This window comes from Eretmochelys imbricata, chromosome 2, assembly GCF_965152235.1.
Source record: "Eretmochelys imbricata isolate rEreImb1 chromosome 2, rEreImb1.hap1, whole genome shotgun sequence".
NCBI lineage: Eukaryota > Metazoa > Chordata > Testudines > Cheloniidae > Eretmochelys > Eretmochelys imbricata.
The window spans coordinates 84,622,185-84,645,573 of NC_135573.1; the positions used below are offsets into that span (position 1 = coordinate 84,622,185).

At 42.3% G+C, this 23,389-nt stretch overlaps 1 protein-coding gene across 1 annotated transcript in view; it reads left to right on the top strand.

The window, feature by feature from the left end:
- Window positions 1-14,807: 14,807 nt before the first annotated feature.
- The window catches only part of EMILIN2 (elastin microfibril interfacer 2), a 54,109-nt gene continuing 45,527 nt past the window's right edge, over window positions 14,808-23,389 (top strand). Inside the window, exons 1-2 of the mRNA XM_077810410.1 lie at window positions 14,808-14,932; window positions 15,381-15,503. Of these exons, the coding sequence (XP_077666536.1) occupies window positions 14,808-14,932; window positions 15,381-15,503 (248 nt within the window). The remainder of the gene's footprint in view (window positions 14,933-15,380; window positions 15,504-23,389) is intronic.

Sequence of the window (23,389 nt, forward strand, 5' to 3'; positions counted from 1 at the left end):
GAATCTGAGTCTGCTAAGCTGCTAATGGTAGTTGTGACATCAAAACTAGCTATGAAAGAACTTCCTTAAGCTTATGGAAAAATTCTTATCTTTACCCATTCATTAATTGTCCTGGGGGCCAAATTCAGCAAGGCTGAAGGAGTGGAGCTGTGTAGCAGCATGGTAAAGTTGGGGATAGGTTAGGCCGCTTATCAGGGTGCCTTTTGGGGGAATGGGGTTGTAGGTCTGCTTATGGTGCACATCCTAGCCCTAGGTGAAGCTCTTAACTGCAACACAGCCCAAGTGTGGAATGTGAGTTCTGGAGAGTAGAGGTGCTGCTCCCAGCTTGTGCTCCTGGGGCAGGGAGCAAGTATTTAGTTTTCAAACAGAAGTAGGATGATTAAGATAAGAAAGGCCCGGTACTTAAATTAAGAATCTGGAAGTAGTTAGATGAGCCTGTAAAGCAGGAATCCCTCTACAGCAGGGGGGGCAAACTACCAGCCATGTCTGACCTGTCAGACCTTTTAATCCGACCCTCAAGCTCCAGGCGGGGAGCAGGGTGGGGGGCTTGCCCCGTTCCACCAGGCGGTCCCCAGCCCCCAACTCACACATGCTGAGCCACACTGCACAGGCGAAACTGGAACCCCAGTCTTCACCGCGCTGTTTCCGGGATTGGAACCCCGCCCCTACGCAGCAGCATGCCCAATCCCTGAAGCACCAGCCTTCTCGCACCAGCCACACCTGTCCCAGCTAGGGTGCCTCCGTCCGTGGCGGTGCCTGGTACGGCCACCTTGGTGTCACTGCCGGCAGGGCCCCTAGGAGTCCCCGTTATTGCCCCTGTAGAGCCCCCACCCCTCCAGACCCTGTGTGTCCCCCTCTCTCCACCTCAATAATATCTCTTATAGAGCCGCTCCATGCTACACCCCATAGAGACCCCCTCCCTCACCTTGGTAACATCCCTTACTGTATACAAACTTTTAATGAATGCAATAGTGCAAACAGGACTCAAAATACAACAGTAAGATGATTTCAAATACACCATTTTTAGGGGGAGGGTGGGACATAAAGCTACAGGTGAATATACCCTGCTTCTGCCTGTCCCCATGGGTTCTGAGATAGAGTGCCATGGCTCAAAATTATCAGGGGCACTGATACCAGACAAATCCAGGCTAGAGAAAGGGCCCAGTTTTTTCACAATGCATGCAATTTCCCCAATGAGAATGACACCGAACTTTGATGCCACTGTAAAGAAGGGTGACCAGCTGCGTTGTTCACATTAATCAAAGAGGCTGTGGAAAGGGGGTAAGTTGGGTTTAATTACTGTAATACTTTATAATGGTATATTTATAATAATAAGTAAGGTTTTATGTTTATTTCCACTCAAATGTATCTTTATTAAATAGAGTGTATTTGAATATCTCTGAATTGTTAAATTTGTGAGCATTCATGGTCCTCCATACAATTTCCATACCCAGATGCGGCCCTCAGGCCAAAGAGTTTGTCCACCCCTTCTCTACAGGGCAGTGGGGGCAGTGTTTGAGACAGAACGCAGGGGACTCAGAAGAAATACAGCCAAGGTTACATTCAGAAAAGAGGGAGATATGAGGGGCATAGGTGAAAAGAAGGGGCCAAAATCAAGGAAAGGGATAGCAGTGGTATACAGAAGTTCCCACTCTACCTGTGGTACTTATGTGGTACTTACCATAGTATCTGAGCACCTCACAAGGTCTAACCTATTTTTCTTCACAGCCCCTCTGTGAGGTAGCGCAGTGTTCTTATCCCCATTTTACAGATGGGGCACTGAGGCACAAAGAGACTAAAGGCCAGATTTTCAAAGGTATTTAGGCACCTAGTGAGATTTTAAAAAGTGCTTAGAAGGTTAGGTGCTTTGTAAACTCCACTAGATGCCTAGCTGTATCTTTGGGTGCCTAAAAACCTTTGAAACTCTGTCCCTAAGGGACCAGTCTGAGGTCATACAGGAAGTCCATGGGGAGGAAGCAGAACCCAGGTCTCTCAGAATGAGCTCCTTGTCCACTGGGCCAGCCTGTCTCTCTGCTGCATGCTGCAAAAAAGGAGGACTCTGATAGATGGAAGCAAAACCAAGGTGGCCAGTTCTCTGAGACTCCAGCAAACAGTCCCAGGCGATGGTGAAGGATGTCATGGTTGACAGCGTGAAAAACAGAATAGAGGTCAGGAAGGTTGAAGAAAGAGAGAGAAAGAGTCAAATGAGAGGAGATCACTTAATCCCCAAGGGGTGGCAGGTTCTGCCCCTGCTAGGCTGTAGAGCAATGGCTGCTGTGAAATTTTACATTTTAACAGAAAACCATTTTGTTTTGTCATTTGAGAAAGGGAAGGGATGAGAGAGTATCATATGAGTATCAGATGTGTTTATGCCTCAAATTCTCAGCTGTATTCTGGCCAATTCCAGAACAAAGAACAAGAAATTGCATCCACAGAGTCCATAAAGTTGACCATTATTGTCATGATATGTATTATTCACTGGGCACCATCTGTGTGCTCAGCATTGTTCAGAATATGCCAGAAAATGTAATCCCTGAGCCAAAGCATATAAAATGTGTAGTCCTGGATAAGATGGCTCAGATATATAAGTATGAAGTGTATAGTTACTGATCACATGTTAATATCTGTGAGTGGAGGCACTGAGGGCAATAGATGTTTTACCTGATTAAGGACTGGAAGATTTGACCCTCCAACTTTTTTCAGGAGTAAGAACTGCCCAGAGCTCCTATGCCTGTTTATTTTCCTTTCCTGCCTGCAGTGGCCCTGATGTACCTCAGAAGACACAATTTTTTTTCTCAACCTTAAAATGTGGAATTTTCTTGGAGTTTGGTGTTAAATAGTCTCCTGTGAGAATTGTAACTCAATCACTGTAGTGTCGTGTTTGAGACTTCTGGAAAGTAACTAGCCTTTAAACAGAAGTGAAAGGGTCCAATTACAGCCAACTGATGACCAACCACAAGTGGGACTCAGCTGGGTCTGTAACAGGAATATCCTAAACCAACGGTTCTCATGTTGTGGGTTGGGACCCCAAAGTGGGCCAGTACTGGCTTAGACTTCCTGGGGCCAAAGCTGAAGCCTGAGCACCACCACCTGGGGCCGAAGACCAAAGGCTTTAGCCCTGGGCATCGGGACTCAGATTACAGGGACTGAAGCCTTTGGGCTTCGGCTTTGCCCCCCCCCTGCCCACACACACCTGGGGCTCAGGCTGGCTCAGGCATTTGTCCCCCCCTCCTGGGGTCGTGTAATAATTTTTATTGTCGGGGGGGGGGGGGTTGCAATGCAATGAAGTTTGAGAACCCCTTTTCTAAAGCTAGGCACTGTACTTTAGATAGTTAAGGAAGCATAGAAAAGACTAGCAGAAAAAGGAAAGCTGGCCCAGTCCCTTAAAGTAATACCCTGTCTGTCATCCTTATGTAAAGTTAAGTGAAAACTGAGCTGAAAGGTGTCCACTTCCACCAATACAAAGGCAGAATTATGTACATGTAAAGCAATCATGAATTTTATATAGAGAGCTCTGCATGGTTACAAGTTTTTTTGAAGCTGCCTCCAGTTGGTTCTTGTGTAGATCCTAGCTCAACAGAACTGCTGTTCTATTCATAAACATACATGAATTCAAGATTTTTTATGATTACAGGTTGCAAATCCTCTATACCCAAGGACTCTTAAACTTAATAATAATGTAAACCACATCTTGGAGATATTTTTGTGGACCACTTTCCCTCCCGTTCTTGGTCATATAACATCTTTGTAATTTCAGCAATTGCTTTACATGGAGACATAATAATGGAAGACCTGATTTTTAACTCTCAGTAGTATAATAAGTGTTTTGTCCTTTTTGGAAAAAATCAATCATGTTGTTTCTTCTGCTCTTCATTTCATATCCCTCTTAGGTTTATTTTGTGCCTCCCTGAGCCAGCATCAGGAAACCAGCTATTTGTCCAGGCAGCACCAGTGCTCCACAGATCATAGTTTGGAAACCTATAGTTCTAAACCATGAACCTTAGAGTAGTTTTTTTGTGATAATAAATACAACTTCTGGAGAAAGCTAAATTGACCTTGGAGAGAGGGTTTACCAGTTTGAGACAGGCACAGTTCACATAGCATATATACAAAATAATAATATTGGGGTATAGGGGTTCCCTTTCTTTAAATACTAAATAGCTGGGTCTTTAAATCATGTAAAATGTTTAAAGCATCAATGTTGTTGAAGTAATTTCTGCTCTTGTGCACTACTTCCTTTTATCTTGGAATGTTAATATATGTGATAAGTGCTGCAAAACAAAGTTAGGAGTACTGTATTTTGACCATATTTGCAAGTAACCACTAAGAAGGAGTTCTTGTACTAATGACTGAGGATTTTCCTGGGTTCCATATAGAAGTATTCCCAAGGGCTGTCCTTTTAGCTCCGACTGTGGGTGTGCCTGAGATGGTCTCTGCAAGACTTGGAGGAAGAACAAAACTTGCATGTTTTGTTACATTTTTGGCAATGGAATTATCTTATACTATATTTTTAATTCTTTTTTAGAATTTTGTACATGAAGAACTCCCACCATCCACTCTAGGGAGGCAAAAAATTAAATTCAGAGCCTCAAACTGTGATTAAAATCTTTGTTTTTTACAGTATAAGTCCTTGCTTTTCCAGTCTGGTGATTTTTTTCTGTAATGGTGACACACTTGTAATTAGTTGGTAAGAGAGGCAACGGTTGGGAATGTTGAATGTTTTGGAGCCTTTTAATCACAACAGATAAGAAAAATTAGCATAGCCTCGTAACAAAGGATCTTTGTAATACATTTTTTTGGTCAGGTATATGCTTGATTAAAGTCAAATTGAATTTATCAGGAACTAGTGTCTTCTGTTTTCTTCTCTTTTGAGGACTTTCCTACATGCAGACAGGTAGCAGTGACCTTGTGTCTCATGTGTGGTAAGATATGTTCATTAACAGAACAGGGACTTTCACAACTAATGTTGTCTGCAAGGATGATTGTTCCAGAGAGTCATCAAAGGCATGCCAGTACATCCTTTTGGTGTGTCAGATGACTGAGTATATGGAATACTTTCCAAGATAGCTACTTCTAGGCTTAAAAACATGACAATCTGTAAAGTGTTTTGAATATGTAAAGTACTAATTAAAAACATGCCATCTTCATGGGAAGCAAAAACTGAAAAGAAATCTTGGATACTTTTTTCTGAGCTGCCAAAGCAAAAAGCTGTTCAGCGTTCTGGATTATAAATACTTTCTGCATAACATGCAAATACAATTACAGCTTTGGAAGCAAAAGGGTAAATTCTTCTTTGAGTATATGTCCCTCTGGGTGCTCCACTGTAGGCTGGGTGCATGCCCATGCACTCTTGATGGAAGACCAGAAAGTAGTGTTTGCAGGTCTGTACCTGCACAGAGCGGTGCCTCATGCTTTGAATGAGGACATATAGGGAGGCACAAGCCTGCCACCACTCAGTTTCTTCTCAGCTGCCCTTACCTGAAGACAACGACATTAAACTCCTCTCTCCACATACTCAAGGGCTCCAGAGCCGTTATTGGGAATTTTTGTGCCTGCAACGAGAAAATGGTTTAGTAGATCCCAAACCGCTCAAAGATCAAGACTATTCCAGGACCATCAGCACACTTTCCGTAAGCCTCCGGAGCACTTCAGGAGAAAGGCCAGACCACAGAAATAAGGGCCTCCCGCCCCTACTTCTACTCAGTCAGCCCCTCCCTCTATGAGTCATTTCTGACAGTTTGGTTGAGGGCATCAAGCAATACATTCAACTGTATTGCCTGTTGTGTGACTACTAGCACCCATATACCATCTTCTACAAGAACAGGGTTATATTAAGTCCCCATGCTCATTTCCTCCCAAAGGTCTCCTCGGAACATAATGTTAACCGGGAAATTTGCCAGTTTTCTACCTAAAACCTCATGCCTCCACAGAAAAATCAAGCCTTCATTCATCAGATGTTAGGAGGGCCCTTGTTTTCTATCTGGACCTGACTAAACTATTGTGGACCTCTCCAAGGCTATTTGTAACAGTTGCAGAGAAGATGAAGGGACAACCCATTTCCACACAAAGACTGACTACATAGGTTTCAGATTACGTCTTGACCTGCTATGAAGATTCTGGGGTTCAGCCTCATGGAATAACAGCACATTCCACTTCAACTCAGCCCATATCTAGAGCTCTACTGAAGGATATTCCCATAACAGAAATCTACAGGATTGCTACTTGGTTTTCTATCCATATCTTTGCATTCCAGTGCTACTACATGCCGTCCTATAATGCTGTGAACTTAGTTAAGAAATTTGATCAAATGATTTTCAGTTCACTGTACAAAATATGTATCAGTGGTTTATGCTGTTTGAAAGTTCTCTTCTAACACAGTGACCTCTTTCATCATCCTGCAGATGTTGCAAATCCAAAACAATAAGACGACCTATCCTTTATAGGTAATGGATATTTCCTTTAAACAATAAAAAGACAAAATAAGGATGACAGAGGTTAGTGCATGATTGAAATGACCATCAGTACAATCTGCACCAGGAAGTATGTTTGAAGAACAAGACGTGTCTGAAGAATGAAAGGAAATAGCATCAGGAAATAACTCTGTCTCAGGTGGGAGAGAGGAAGTTCATCACTGGGATGGGTTTGAAAAGTTGTTCTATTGTAGGTAATTTATAGACAATACTGAAATCCCCTAAGTGTTCTAAACCTTGTTGACAGAAATACTGACAAATAAATGCTTACTTCACAAGGGGATATTAATGCGCAGTATGACAGCCTGGGCTGTTCTTCCTTGTCAGAAATGACTGACAATTTACAGGTGATAATTTAGTGTCTTGGGGTTACTGGTTAGGAGGTATCTCTCTCTAAAACCCATCATTCTCTCTCCGTGTTGGAAAGAAAGGATAGACAAGGCCACTGTAAGTGGAATACTGTTCTCAGTGACATCGTCTTTTCCCTAAATATGTGCTGTGTTGTGCCAAATCAATTCATGTCTTAACATAATGCAAAACACAAAGACCCCAATCCTGCACTGGGTTTTGCTACTGGAGACTCTCATTAGTATCAGTGGGACTCTGCACAGTGCAGAACTGGGGCTGCTATTGTTTGTATTTTCATCTTGGATAATTAATTTGATCAATTCACAGCCTAGTTCTTCAGCCCTTAACTTTCATACACAGTCTTTATACATGCACCAAAACACATGAACATCCATCCACAAGTTCACAGATAAAGTACCTGACTGAATCAATAAACAGTTCTTCCTTATATATATAGTAGGTGCTAATTTTAGTTTTTTCTTAGTTGGATTAAAAATGGAAAGTGCTATTAGAAGCAGTTACAAACAAAGCAAAATGATACAAAACCAAACAAATTAACCCCCTTTTTTTAGGTGTAAGGCTTTTTTTTTTAACAACTTTTGTATTAGACATAATCTCGTGCCTGTTACAACTATGTCAGCAATAACTAATCAATTTTGTTCAATTAAGTATCTTTTGATTTTCTTTGAGATTTTCAGATGAGCCTAAAAGATGTAGGCACCCCAATCCCCCTGTACTTCCCATTGAAAGTAGAATGAGAGGGTGTGAATTTCAGCTCATTTTGGGCACTTAGGTCCAGATCCTCAAAGGTATTTAGGCCCCTCATTCTCATTGAAATCCTAAATAACTTTGAGGATATTGGCCTTAGTTCCTTTATATTATTTTGAAAAATACCAGCCTTTGCATTAATTTCTTCTTAAATAAATTCTTGCCACCATTGACCCTTCTGTGTATGACTCTGTATACAGTCCAGTTTAAACATTTACAAGTAAAAAATAACACGAGATTAGAGAAAATTTTCCTTGTGCACAGTATTTTATTACAGAGGTGCAAAATATATATATAAACCTTCAGTTTTCCAGTTTTGCTATTAGTTTCAGTTTCTCTTTTGAAATATTTTTGTATATACTCTTCCATTATAGTGTGTATTTAACCTTCAGTCTTTGAACACTTAGCCCCTAAATAGAGGAACCCCCTAGAAGAGGCTCAAGGAATATTTAGCAGGTGCTTTCATAATCAATCAGAATAAGTGGAAAATCGCTTCAGAAAAGTATTTTCAAGGCCCCATCTACAATGCAATTATTCAGACAACTGAATGGTGACATAAAAGTCTTTGTTCTCTCTCATAGTTATATTTTGGCATATATAAAGGGTAAGAGTATGCCAAAGTACCTGCACCTGACGAAGACCCTGCCTCCTGTTCTCAACTATTGCAGCCTCTTGCTTCTGACACCGGCATCTTGCCTCCTGGTTTCCAAGTCTATATGAACTGCTGCAGCTAAAATCTTTATCCCCTGCTACCTTTCTGATTATGCCATTCTCCTGTTTCAATCCGTTCATGGACTTTCTCCTGCTTTCCTATTCAATTTCCAAGCTTCTCATTCTTTGTTTCAAGGCCATGCACAAGTCTGCCCCTTCCTACATTGCTTTACTCGCTTTTGTCTACTCCCCTTCTCATTGCCTATTTTTCTCCCATACCCTGTTCCCAACCCCATGACTCCCGTTTTGTATTCTTCTCCCACTCTCATTTATATGTCTACTTTCATGACGCACTTTCATTTGGAACACCCTCCTCTTGCATGTGAGCTTCATCCAAACCTCTCTTAAAATTACCACCTTCCATGAAGCTTTTCAGTGATAATCAGCTGACAAAAGGTGAATGCAAAGAATCACCAAAGATCAGTATCACTGACAGTGTTCCCTCTAATTTTTTACATCCGTGTGCGCAATTAATTTTGTTATGTGCACCACTATCGAGGTGATGTGGTGGGGTGGGGTTGAGGGGTTTAGAGTGTGGGAGGCGGCTCAGGGCCGGGCAGAGGTTTGGGGTGCAGGGGAGTGAGGGCTCCAGCCAGGGGTGTGGGCTTTGGAGTGGGGACAGGGATGCGGGGTTTGGGGTGCAGGCTGTCCTGGGGCTACAGCAGGGAGAGAAGACTCCCCACAGCTCTCTTTCCCCGCAACAGCACCTGGGATGGGGGGAGAGGTGCCTCTCCCCAAGGCATGGCAGATCTGGGCCAGGGCTGGGTTGGGGCCGGGGGAGGGCCGCCTCTCCCTCCAGCTGCGGCAGTTCAGGGGCTGGACTGGGGGAGGGGTGCCTCTCTCCCAGACGTGACAGGTCTGAGGCTGGGGGAGAGGCATCTCTCCCCACTGCAGCCCTGTGTGCCTACGCAGTGCTTAATAGGCTGCTGCGTGGGTGCGCAGCGTAGAGGGAACTTAGATCACTTGTCTGAATGCTGGACTTTCATATAGTACATCGTGTGCATCTGTGTATCTTTTGCTGACTGTGTCTAATTTTGACTGCAAACTCCTTGGGGTAGGGATTGCGTGATCCTCTGTATGGGTCAGATTATGATAGCCATACTCCCACTAAAGTAGTCCTATTGAATTTAGAGGGATGATTCACACATAAGTAAGCATATCACAATCTGACCCTATATTTGTTCATTGATGATAATGAGTAATAAAGAATAACAAAGTAATAAGAACCTCTTTAGGACAGGGAGGGGAGAGTGGTTACATGGAAGAATCTGTCCAATGGTGCAAGTACCTGTCTGGAATAAGTAGTCTGTTTGGGGGACCACAATGGATTTTAGAGGATTACATATTTTTAGCACCCAGTTAGTCTTAATCTCCCCCCTCATGAGGTGAGTGAATGCCCTTGAGCTGTCATACTGCTATGTTCAGCAGCCTGTGGTATGAGTTGTAGTTTTGAGTGTAACTCCTAGCAAGGCACATAACATTTATAAGAAGCAATTTAAAAGTGCAGACTAGAGAGGAGAATTTTTCCTTGGTTTGTTCCTGTTCTTGTTTTTTTTAAAAAAAAAAACCTTTCATTTCTGAATGTGACAAGTAGTATAACTTAAATCATAAATTTACAGGAAAAAAAGTAGCAGTACGTTCTATGGATACTATGGTATGGAAACCAGAGAAAACCTGTGGAATCCAAATATATATTGCTTTATATCCAGCTGGCTATGTCAAAAAGAAATAAGTTGGCTTCCATAAACCCTTTTCTAAACATTGCCATTTTTGAGTGTGGTTAGGTACGAGGGCAGAGTTTTTTGCTAATGAGTTCTTACATAATACCATGTTTTTCTCAATATTGTATTTTGTTAGGTTTTCCTTTAAACACACATTTCTGTAAGAACATTACAAGCTTTTTAAAGTGTGTGCTAGTGAGCCAAAGGTAGGATTTACCTTTGACTAGAGGTTCCAGACTGATCTGGAGTCTAAAATAGCTGAGAAACTGTCAAAAATATTAAATACACCCTTAAAAACAGCAACTGTTCCACATAACTGGAAAGGCACTAACGTGCTGACAATTAATTTTTCAGGAACCCAGTAAGCTGTTGAGCATTACAGTCTTGGGAGTTGTCTATATGAGGAAGTTGCATCAGTTTAATTTAAATCAGTTTTTAAATCTACTTGGTTAAACTGGAGCAAACTCCTTTGTTGACACTGTCATTTCAGTTTGAGGGGTTATTGCAGTTTATCTTAAATTGATTCTGATTATAAGCTAGACTAAAATGAGTCTGGTTTAAATAAAAATAAGAGCATACATGCCAGAGGTTTACACCTGCTTAACTAAAAGGGTTTCAAATCACAGCTTTGAATTTTTGGCCTTTTTAAAAAAGCTTGCCACATCCATTATTTTGGTAAATTTTTGTGGCAAGCTTCTAGGAATCATTTTGTTTTTGGAAAAAGGAACCAGGAACTTTAAAAACAATTGGCTGCTGCAATATGCGCACAGGGAGCATGCTTAACAAATTAAAGGTACAGTACACAGAACATACAAAGACATCAGTTTTATGGATATAGTCACCCTATTATTAAGGATAATTTGTTATAAATAAGATTATTGTTTTAAAAATTGAATCTATGATTCACTACTTATTGTATTTATCTACTTTGTGCAGTTCTCCCTACTTTGGCATTTGCTTCTACTCCATTTCCCATCACTTTCATGTTATCGTCCAATAGCATGCTGCTGAATGTTTGGGTTGCAAACACTGTGGAGGATTGCTTATTTGTTTAAAAAAAACTATTTTCATGAATTTGAATAAAAAAAGTTTAATGGAAACATTTCTATGTTTTTTAAGTATTATAAATGCATATCTGTAAAACCTAAAGTTTGTAGAAAATTAGAATTGGCAGTGTCACTTTATGATCCTTTTTTTTTAGCCCCGTGTCTAATTATTGTGTCTACATACCCAGCTTATGAAGACCCAATGTTATCAACATTCTACAGCCTATGAAAACTTCTGAAGGCCACATTCTCCAGGTTAAAAATTGTCCTCTGTGGGAGTGGCTAATAAAGATTTCCCATGCACTGTAGGGATTGTCTTGGGAATTTCTACAATCTGAAATGACATGATAGATCCCAGTAAGAATCGTTATGGTGTGAATGTTTCTTTCATATGAAAGTAATATTACTCTTGACACTTGGAGCCATCCCAAACTTTTTTAATAAAACCAGGTAGCCCAGTAATATATGCATCAGGAAACAAAGCTTGAATAGCACCTTCAACATGCATCTGAGTCTAAAATTCTTATCTAGTGCACTGTACCCTGTTCTGTGAAGCACAAAAATGATTTTTGTTGGATTAGCTGATATAAGCCATTGATAATTTTTTGGCGTTGAGGCCGATTCTAGATCTCTGGCCAGATTCTTCCATTTTAATCCAATTACAATTCTTCTAACGGCATGTTCTTCTTCAAGTGATTGCACATGCACATCCCACTCTAGATGTGTACGCACCCCCTGCAGAGTCACCGGAGATTTTCCCCACAGGGCCATGGTGGCAAGATCTGCACCATGCCAGGCACATCTGGTTTCCCTTTTGACTGTACCGAGGAGCACGGTACTGAATGCTGAAATAACCCAGTGAGTTCACTCCTGTCTGCTGGCTCCTCCAATAACGCTGACTCCTGTGCTGCGGTGATACTGGTATTGACAGTGAGAGAAGGTCACTGGCAGTGACTCAGATACATTTGATCATATGTTCTGATACTCAAGATACATTTCCCCTAAGGGTGGAGTTCTGAAGAAAGTTTCAGGCAACTGTTAGTTGATTCATTATTTGTCATGACAAGGGGATTAATAAATGAAGGCTTACAGTTACCCTCTGTTCTACTGTATTTCATATTGTGTTTGATAACAAAATCCAGGTTTCAAACTATGGGTTGTTAGGGGCACCTCATGCAAAAGTAGAAGTAGTAACTGCTGCCTGGTTGTTATGGGGCACCTGAATCGTTTTCATTCACCAGGATATAAATTCAAACAAAATATTTTGTGTATACAGACATACCACTGTGTCTTACTTTTGTTTAAATCATCCAATTCATTTTTGCAGTGCAAAGTCATTCAAAAGATAGGAATGACCTCAGTCATCCATTATTTGACGATTTTCTCTTTCGGGACAGCCCACTCTTACATATTGTAGCCTTTTGAAAGGGGGCCGGTTGGAGTTCCTTTAGTGGAGGGAAAAAAAGAGAGTCTTTACTGTTGTGTTTATGACATTTTTGGGACCACGCTGGATTCTATTTTGCCTACTCAAGAGAAATTCCAAAGAAGTTCTATTGGCATAAATAACGAAGTCTAAAATGTAATGGTACTGCAAGTGTAAACCATGGTGCAGTATATTATTTGAACTTTGCCTGTAAAATCATTTATTACAATCGGTCAGTTGTTGTCTTTCCCACAACAGCTATGGAGCACTGTTGGAAGGATGTTATTATGTTAGGTGAAACAGTAAAGACATCCATCATTCCTAAATGGATTAAAGAGAGGGCAGTAATCTTGAATAGTTCTTATTTTAGATGATCTCTTCCAATGCACCTGTAATTTAGAGAAATTTCTAGTGGCAAGCATCAGTAGAAAACTTCAGCAGTTTCAAATGAAGCAACTACTGAAAAGAAATTTGCTGAAAGAATGATTTAGCCTCATAGTCATACAAGCTAATTTTCTTTCAGATTTGGTGGCCTTAGCCAAGCAGTTGGACAGTGGGTTTTGGTAGATTGGCAGGTGGAATTCAGGAAAGGTTAAGAGTTATGTTAGACCATGTGAGAAGCACTAAGGTGAAGATAAATGTTATCATGGTAATGATTTATTTGTTTGTATTGTAGTAGCACCTAGGGACCCCAATCGTAAACCAAGTTGTCAGTGTGAGAGACACTGTGCAAACCCAGAACAAAAAGACAAGGTTCTTCTAAGAGTTATAGGAATATGAGCCTGTCATTTTCCAAAGTAATACCTTAAAGAGAACAGTCTGGTCGGCAGCGCAGCGGGGCTAAGGCAGGCTCCCTGCCTGCCCTAGCTCTGTGCGGCTCCTCGAAGCAGCTGCTAGGTCCTTGCAGCCCCTAGGCATGTGGGTGGCCAGAGAGGCTCTGTGCACTGTCCCTGCCCAGAGCGCCAGCTCCACAGTTCCTATTGGCCAGAAACCGCGACCAGTGGGAGTGGTGCCTGCGGCCCTGAGGGCAGCATGCAGAGCCTCAGTGGCTGACCATGCACCTAGGGGCTGTAGGGACCTGGCGGCCACTTCCTGAGAGCCATGGTAAGAGCCTGGGATCCCCACCCCGCTTTCCGAGTCCTGAGCCCCCTCACGCACCCCAAGCCTCTCATTCCTAGCCTTACCCCAGAGCCCACCCCCTCCAGCACTCTGAACCCCTCAGCCCTAGCCAGGAGCCCCCTCCTGAATCTCTCATTTCTGGCCTCACCCGGAGCTCATACCCCCCTGCACCCATGCCCCAGCATGGAGCCCTCTCCCCCACCCCAGAGCCTTCACCCCCCTACTGGACCACGACCCCTTGCCCCAGCTCCGTGAAAGTGAGTGAGGATGGGGGAGAGTGAGTGATGGAGGTAGGAGGATGGAGTGAGCAGGGGTGGGGCCTCAGAGAAGGGGCGGGGCAGGGGTGTTCCTTTTGTGGGATTAGAAAGTTGGCAACCCTAGAGGGTCATGGTGTATGGGTAGTATGGCAGCACTCCCATTACATGAGATATGACACCCTACACACAGAGTACAATGTTCATTTTGGACTGAGCAGTTTCTGCATTAGTTACCAGTATTAATGTATAAAGCATTGATTGCAAAAGCTGTCACTGTTACTGTTTGCTGACTTGTATAACTGGGGGGAGAGAGGGGAAGGCAGTCCTGAGTGAATCGTGGGAGGGAGTGGTGGGTGCATGCCAAATGCGTTGCCTGTGCACCTAAGTATCTTACAGTTGCACGTGTGCACTCCTCTGGGGGATTAGAAGACAAAAGTTTCCTGCCAAAGGTGCAGGCCAATAGAGGGCGGGGTGGGGCCTGTTTGTCTGTAAGGGTCTGCCCCGTGTGGTTGTGTGTGCAGAGATACTTGGTTAAACTCTCTCTCTCTGGAAGACAAAAAAACCTCCCCAGCTGAGTAATATGAAGTAATCAAGACTGCAGGGTGGGAAAGGAGTGGGGGTTGCCTGCCTTGCACGGGTTTGGTCAGACAAAGCGTGGGTAGAGGGGAGTCACCCGTCGGGTGTGAATCTAGTGGAGGGCGGAAGCGGGGTGGGGGGGGGCTTCTTGCGTCAGTGAGGGATCGCAGGAGGAGAGCGGAGGGAGAAAGTGGAGGGGCGAGAGGAGAGAACGGGGGATTCAGCGGAGCGTGTGTCTGTGCGGGGCGGGGGGGACGTCTCTGCACGGCGCGGTCCGCTCTAGGGCGTCTCCAGCCCCGCTCAGCCCTCAGGCGCCAGTCCCCAGCCAGGCGCGGGGCGCTCCAGCCTCGCCTGCCCTGTCGGCCGCCATGGGGCTGCGCCCGGGACCCCTCGCGCCCCTGGGCTGGGCACTGGCGCTCCTCCTGTCTCTGGACGCCGGGCTCAGCGAGGCCACCCCGCACTTGAGGTACAACCGGCCGGGCGCCAGGAGCAAGTAAGTGCCTCTCCCGCCTGCGTGCGCGGGGCGGGCGGGACGGTCCCGGGGCTGCTCTCCTGTGCCCGGATCGGGGCTCCGCAGCAACTCCCGTGGCAGGGCTGTGGGGGCGGGAGGCTCCGCGGGAATCCCCGGTAGCCTGGGGGTTCGAGATGCAGCTGGGCGAGCTAGGGCGAGAGGAATGCAAAGCCCCAGCCCTTGAAATGGCTGCAGGAGTGGTGGGGGTGGATGCTTGACACTTTGCTCAGGGCGCCGCAAAGTCATTCGCCCGAAGAGCTGATCATAGGCTCGTGCTAGACGACATGAAGAAGGTTTTATGAGCTACAGTCACAGGACTGTCTCCTGACGGGTGCTTTTGTTCCCCACTTGACATGCCACTGGCTTAATCATCTTTATTGTTTGCCCCTTTAACTGTGCGTTTGTCCTGCTTTTTGTCACCCCCTCCCAGGAACTGGTGTGCCTACATAGTGAACAAGAATGTGAGCTGCTCTGTGCTGGATGGAACTGAGCGGTTTATTCAGGCTCAGTACAAATGTGCCTGGAACCAGTTTCCCTGTCAACCAACCCCAGTGTAAGTAAGAGAGGAGGAGAATTCTGGGTGGGGAACCATTGGGTCATCAGTAAATCATTTCCACATCTAGTGAGAACACAACAGCTAACAAGCTTTACAACACCAGAGCTCAGATGGTCTGTGGGGTTTTAAAAGTTTGGGATCTCGGTGTGGGTATTGCAGGACAATGTGTATAATTTTCTAGCCTCTGAGTACTGAGCCATAGCTTGGTTCGTGATTTACTATCTTTTTTTATTACAAACATAAGGCAGCTGAAATGAATTAGAGCCACACTGAGTATTCTGTTGTGAGATCATGCGATAAGTTAGTTGTACATTGCTAAAACAAATCAAGGAAGTTACTTGCAAAAGTCTGAACTGTCCATTGATAATTGATTTGGTGCTGATGTCATTCTAGTGATATCTAGTTGGGGTGAATATGCACCTGTACTTCAACTTTTGTGGAAAGGGAGCAAGCACTTGCTGAGAGTACAGTTACCAAACACCTTGGCTTAGAATTATGGGTGCACTGCAGCTGCTTCGCTCTGTTCCAGTGGTACAAAGCAATCATAAACCTGGCTAAAGCTGGCTTTACGGTTGCTTTGCATTGCTGGAACAGTGTACTGGTGAATGTGGGCCAATATGTTTACAGTTTATAGATTCGTAAATTGTCCAGCATAGACAGGAGTCAATGCAAAATTGTTTTTGCTTTTTGTTTTGTAATAAAGCTAGCGCATTATGCACTAAGATATGTTTCTGTAGTACGTGTTTTATGTTAGGTGAGTCATTGTGGTCCAGTGGACAGGGCACTGGAGTAGGAGTCAGGAGATTAGGGTTCTATTCATAGTGCTTCCACTGACCTGTTGTGTGACTGGGGAAAATCACTTTACAGTGCTTCAGTTTCCATATCTGTAAAACAGTAATTATGGTACTTACCCTCCTCTGCAAAGGAATTTGAGATCCACAGACAATAAGATCTGTTTAGGTCTGATCCAACTCCTACTAAAGTCAATAGACTCCCATTCACTTTAATGGATATTGGATCAGACACTAAATGAGCTAAATTTTATTGTTCTAAATAAAAAAACAAAAACTGTTTGTGTGTATTTCTGAACAGACATGAGCGAATGAAGTATGTGGCTGATACTGCAAGGGCCTGAGCACCTCCTGCGATGGGCTCAGCCCACTCAGCTCATTTATGTCTATGGGATCTGAGGACGCTTCTTGCCTCACAGGGGCCTGAGACAATTAAAGGTGCATATTTAGCATTTATAAGACTTTTCGGCACCAAAAAAAAAAAAGTACCTTCTTTTCTTATATATACATTGGCCACTTGAGACAAATCATGGGAGGCTCCCTAGACACACAGCTGAATAACCCTGTCTGGGTCATTTCCGATGTTTCTTTTCTTAGTATTTAACTGCCCATTTTAGAGTTGTGACACTGAAGTGGACAAATAAAGATTGGGTGAGGTATATCCTTATTTATTAATGGTGCCTGTCATTGCTTCTGAGTGACAAACCAACCAAAAAGTTATATATGGTAAGCCAGGTTCTAAAATATTGACTGTGAATATCTGATAACGTATACTGGAGATGTCCATTTTAAAGAAAATTAGATCTTCCTAATTACAAATCTTTATTTCCTGAATCTCACTTGTGTTATATTGGTGAAGATAAACATTATCTTCTGGTTAACTAGAGTTGGAATTACAAAGCATCTTCTTACCTTTATATAGTATAACTTATATTAAAAATATCTTTCAAGTTTCATATGTATTAAGGTGTATGTTAGTATTGCAGCAGCGTGGCTATAAAACTGTGAGAATATTTTTTAAATAACTCAAAATATAAGTTCTGTAGTCTTGGAAGTTTGCTGTGTGCCCAAAACTCTTTGATATTAGGAGAGTCTATTATTGTTAATATTGATCTATCACTCACTGTGTGCTAGTTTCCTTAAGGATAGAGAATAAGAAAGGAATCTGCACTGCAGAGTTTGTAATCTATGCCCTTGATTCTGCAAACAGTTATGCACATGAATAACTTTACTCACGTGAGTAGCCTCATGAAACCCAATGGAACTACTCATGCAATTAAAGTTACTCATATATGTAAGTGTTTTAAGTTTCAGGACCCAAACATAGACGAGACAGTAAGAGGACAGGGAGAAGGGTTATAACAAACAATAAAGCCAGTGAGGCAAAGTTCTGTGTTGTTGTTCTTTATTTCCTTTACAAATTTACAGATAGAGGACTAAATCATGAAGTAAATTCTGCTCAAATAGAGTACCTGAGATCTGAATCGGGCATACAACTTGTTACCTGTGTTATAGATGTGTGCCTTTTGTTATTAATGTTGATCTGTGACCATCACTGATGTGTCAAACCGACTTTCTGTATCCAACTTTAAAAATTGACTATACCCCTTCCTATGAGGATTCTCACCTGTTCCATGAAATGTCAATATGTGTCTTTCATTCGTAATAAGGTGAGCAATAAATTGCTAAGAACTGATACCCTTCAAATAGAAGCTCTTCATCATTTTAATGCTGAATATTAAATAGCATTTGAAATTTGCCATTTACTTTTAGTTAGATTAAGATCATGTCCACGGTGCTTTTTTGATATTTGGATGACCTATGTTACATATAAAAATATTTTGATGAAACAAAACTGTGCATTATATATTGTGTATATAACTGTCTTAAATATCAGGTATTTACCTGAACAGCAGATATTCCATACATACGAGAATATATGTATTATGGATATTAATTACCATGATAGTGAACTACTCTATAGAAATATGAATTCCAGTGGCATGTGAATTCATGAACTCATTTTTAATCACTTCTTACCCATTAGTCCTATTAAAAAATATTGTTTGTTTTTGTGTTGTTTTAAAAAAGGCTGTTGAATTACTGCATTGCTAGGAAATTTTAACTGTAACAACTTTAAATACAATTTAAGCAAATACATCTTGTAAGTTAAAATTCAGGAATGAAGTAATTGCAGTAGGATCTCATTATTTAAGTATCTTTTGATATGTATTGGAGCCCAGTACTACAATCTTTCACTGAAAAGTTAGTGGGAGTTTTTTCTGAATAAGATTCTAGACCTATATGAGCAGATGCTTGGAGTCTAAGGAGTAGGAAGAGAGAAGGAAGAAAAACCAGAAGGGCTCTTTGAAGTATTTTCTGTCCTGGAGAGAGATTTGATTTATTTTTCTTAAACTATGACCAGCCCTGGAGAGAGAGGGGGGAACCAACAACAAACCTTTGCTGTCGGTGGGAAGTCGGAATAAAATGTACTTATGCAAAAATGTCCATGGGTTTACTTACCCACACTCAAATATTTTTATAATTTAAAAAATCACTAATGTTTACAAATAACTGACCTGTACTACCTTATTTTTTATGTATTTATTTTACTTTTTTCCCTTCCATTGTTCATCACTCACTTTGGTTTCTTATTGAAGGGTTATTCATGAGAGTTGGGTTGATACCATTATTATATATTTAATATAATTATTATAAGAAAGCTAGATATGGTAAGCCAGGTATATGTGGCAAACTATATATTGGCCTTCTGGCAAATAACAAGTGTAGTATAGTATCCAATATAATCTTCTATATGAGGATTATGGGACTGATCCTACAAATATCTATGCATGTGAATAACTACTCGTGTAACTAGTCCCATTGATTTCTATGGTTTGACTCATGGGAATAGAGTTATTCAGGTGCTTAAATGTTAACTGGGTCAGGCTATATGTTCTTACCTTGTGGAGGGTGAATTTAATTATTTTAATTGGTCTTTTTCATCTTTAACTTCTGTGATCAACATATAATAAACAGGGAGACAGATTATTCCACTAGATTGCAAGTAATTAGAACAGACAGGAAAAATGACAAATTGTCTAAAAATAAGTGTGACTAAATGAATGAATATTTGTAAATATTTGAATTAATATTTACAAATTGACCCACTAAACAAGTATTTTTGAACCTATTGTTTTTACGTATATTTATCGCTATAAATAAATCTAATTCCAGAATAATCACAGTGTGATAAATGCCAACATCTGAATAAAACAGACAGAATTATATAAAACAAAAGACAGTGAAACACCCATAAGCTCTAATCACTAGTATATGTAATTGTAAAGGCTGGGAGACCAACCTATAAGTAGCATCAGACAAAGTGTGTTAATAAAAACATTCCAGGTAAAGATGTAAACATTATTTTATTTAATGGGGGGAAAAAGAATATTCAGGTGCTCCCTTTAGAAAGAAAAAGGTAGACCAGATCCTTGGTGTAAATCAGTATTGCTGGTTGTTATCTACATTTTTTTTTTCTGGCATACATGCTGCTGTTTCAGTCCCTGTTCCTTACATATAGGGTACTATAATAGGGTTTACTCCTGCTCAGATGGAGTGCTCTGAACCCAATCCAGCATAGCACGTGCTTAACTTTCAGCTGTTCGCAGTCCCGTGGTAGTCAGTGGGACTACTTGAGAGTTGAAAGTTTAGCATGTGCTTAAGTGTTATGCTGGATCAGAGCCAGAGTACTCTGCCCTGGGCAGGATCAAGCCCAGGTACAATACTCCTGGAAGGATCAGGGTCTAAGTTTGTATCTGGCTTTCAGAAGTCAATATCACAAAAGGAAAAACCCTTGAAAACACAGACACTATGTTAAGTACAAAAGGGGAAAACTGAGGACTATTTTATATTTCCCCCTAAATATCAAGAATGGAGGGGTTTTTTTTGTTTTTAAAGAGAGGGTATCTTGTATGGGACAGAAATCTCTCTGTACAGGCTCCTGCTAGCTGACTACATGGAGAGTTTAGCCTAAGGATGGGACATTGAAGGCAGTAAGAAAACTTTAACATATCTGAGTTTCCTGGAGTGTCTGTTTGATAATCTTTGCAAGACGGCTGGGTGTGGTGAACTTGCCTGGCTGTGTGTCTCTGAACTTAATGTTGTGTATCTCTGTCTATGCACACAGCAAACAACACTGTCTTTCTTCTCTGAAACTTGGATAGGAATTTTCACTTCATACATCATTCATAGCTTGTTGCAATAATTCCAAAAACTTCACAAACTCCCCCTCAACTCACATTAATACAAATATTGCAGTTATTTATGTCTGTGTTTTCATGATTTGAAAATTGCACTGATTGGAGGTCTGGGGGTTCTGTTAAGTGCCGGACAAGTTCCAAAGTAGCAATTTAAGGCCTGATATTCAATAAATCACCAGAACAATAGAGGCATGCGCTACATCACTGCCGGGTTTCCCATAATGTAGAATATTCCTGAATTCCCTTTGTGGTCCTCAAGATACCACACCTTCATATAATGTTCTGATCACAACTTGCCTTTTTTTCCTCCCCCTCTGGCCACCGCCCTTCACTTCTGACCTGATTCAAGTCAGGGATCAGCAATGTGTCCGTTCACACACACGCAAGTGTCCGTGGTAAAAATGTTGAGTTCCATAGAGGCGCTTCCCTCGGGCGGCTCCCCGCAAGCAGCTCCCCATCACTGCTGTTGCTGGGGGAGGCACGGCCAGGCGCTTGGCAGCTCTGCAGGCACGCTGCCTCCATCCCCACTCCCCAAGTGATGACTCCGCAGCTCCCAGCCCATTGGCCATCGGGAGCTGCGGGGGTGGTACCTGAGGATGGGGCAGCATGCAGAGTCACCTGGCTGTGCCTCCGTGTAGGAGCCGGAGGGGGGGACGTGCGCGTGCTTCTAGGAGCTGCTTGAGGTAACTGCTGCATGGAGCCTGCACACACACCCCCCCACCCGAGCCCTGGTCCTCCTCCTGCCCTCCGAATCCCTTGGTCCCATCCCGGAACATTCTCCTACACCCCAACCCTAGCCCCACTCCAGAGCCTGAACCCTCCCACACCCCAACCCCCTGCTCCAGCTCAGAACCCCCTCCCACATCCTGAACCCCTCATTTCTGGACCCATCCCAGAACTCGCACTCCTAGCCCAGAGCCTGTATCCCCTTCCATACTCCAACCCCCTGCTTCAGCCTGGAGCCCCCTCCCGCCCCCTGCCAATGTCTGTCACTAAGTCCAGTAATTTTGTCAAGTGTCCGTGATGCTGACCCCTGATTCAAGTGTGTGCTGCCTTGAGAAATGTAAGCTCTAGAAACAATGATATAGTTCATTCTGAAAGCTTAGAATCCCAGCTTTTTCCTTGTTCTTAAGATCCAAGGGTTTGGGTCTGTGATCACCTATGCAAATTGGTGAGGATTTTTATCAAACCTTCCCCAGAAAGGGGGTGGGTAACGTTTGGGAGGATTTGGGGAGGGGGGAAGATGTTTCCAGACGGACTCTTTCCTAATAATAATAATACCGGTTAGATGTTTGGTTGTGGCAGTGAAAGTCCAAGGGCAAAAGGTAAAATAGTTTGTACCTTGGGGAAGTTTTAACCTAAGATGGTAAAAGTAAGCTTAGGAGGTTTTCATGCAGGTCCCCACATCTGTACCCTAGAGTTTAGAGTGGGGAAGGAATCTTGATATGATTGTGTTTCTGAATTCAATATTTATCTTCCATATTTATTCTTTAACATTCTGTGAAAGTTTCTCTAAGTTTCTCATTCTTGCCAGGAAACTTTTTCATGGAGAGCAAAGACAAAAGAGCTGCAAACACAGATTAAGCAAATTCATTTTTTATTCAAGTAAATGTGTTCAGAAAAAAAGAAGAGGTACATTATTTTCACAGTTCTCTTGATAAGTCCACTGTTGCTGACGTGTTGTTCGCTGTCACAAGAGAGCTGTCCGGTAAAAATAATCTGATAAAATATCGTAGCATCAGTAAGGAAATCAGCAAGTGAAAAACTGCAGTAATAATTAGCAGGACCAAGTGCCTCTAGTCCTCCTTGCTTTTGTGAACAAACTTAAAAAACGATGAGAGAGCATTGACCAAAATGAAATCTTGCTGAAGAAGTTATGTGGGGAGGCAGTGAGTGATTCAGTACTATCTATGTCATTCTAACACTAACCAGAGCTATTCCTTTGCCAGCTGTAGCTAAGGGTAGATTAAATGATAATGACCAAAGCCAGGTGAAGGGAGAGCAGTAACTCTGGTTCAAGCACAGAGCATTTTGTAGAGGAAAAATGAGAGCAGCAGCAGTGAAAATCTACTATTGTCCCAGTGTCTCCTCCCTCAAAATGATTCAGCTGCTGGTTATAGCAGAAATTCAAAATCAAGCAACTTTGCCAGGTCTGGTGTGAATTCCAACTCCAGTCCATCTGTAGAACACATCACATGCTCATGCTTTACCTAGCCTGAGTTGTCAGGGGGAATCTGTTAGGAAGGCATTTCAAAATCCAGTTAAATATATGTCCTTTCTACTCACTGCTCTGCTTTAATCTCTTCTTAAATTTCCTTGGCGATCTGTAGGGCAGCCACTCCCGTTGATGCTTTTTACCTTTCTTCCTGCTCATTACAATGCTCTGTTCACACTGCTGCCTTGCTCCTGCACTTTGCATCCCTCCTACTCCTATCTTCCTCCTCTGACTTCTGATTTTCCCTCATCCTTTGCAGTGTATCCTGTCCTGAGCACACAGCTCCTATCTCCCCACTTTGCCAATTGCCCTCCATAGTTCCAGTTCCCAGGAAATTGTAAAATGGGGTCTGATTTTTCTCTCACAACTTTTACAGCACTGACCTCAACTGAGATACTCCAGTGTAAAAGGAGAATCAGTCCCAGAATCTGGGATTATGAAGTGAAAACAGAGTTGACTAAGTATCTGCTGTTAATGTAATCAGTGGCTAATATACTACAAATAGAGCTCTCAAGCAATTAACCCCCCCGGCAATTAATCGCATAATTAAAAAAATTAATTGTGATTAATTGTGCTGTTTAATAATAATAGAATACCATTTATTTAAATATTTTT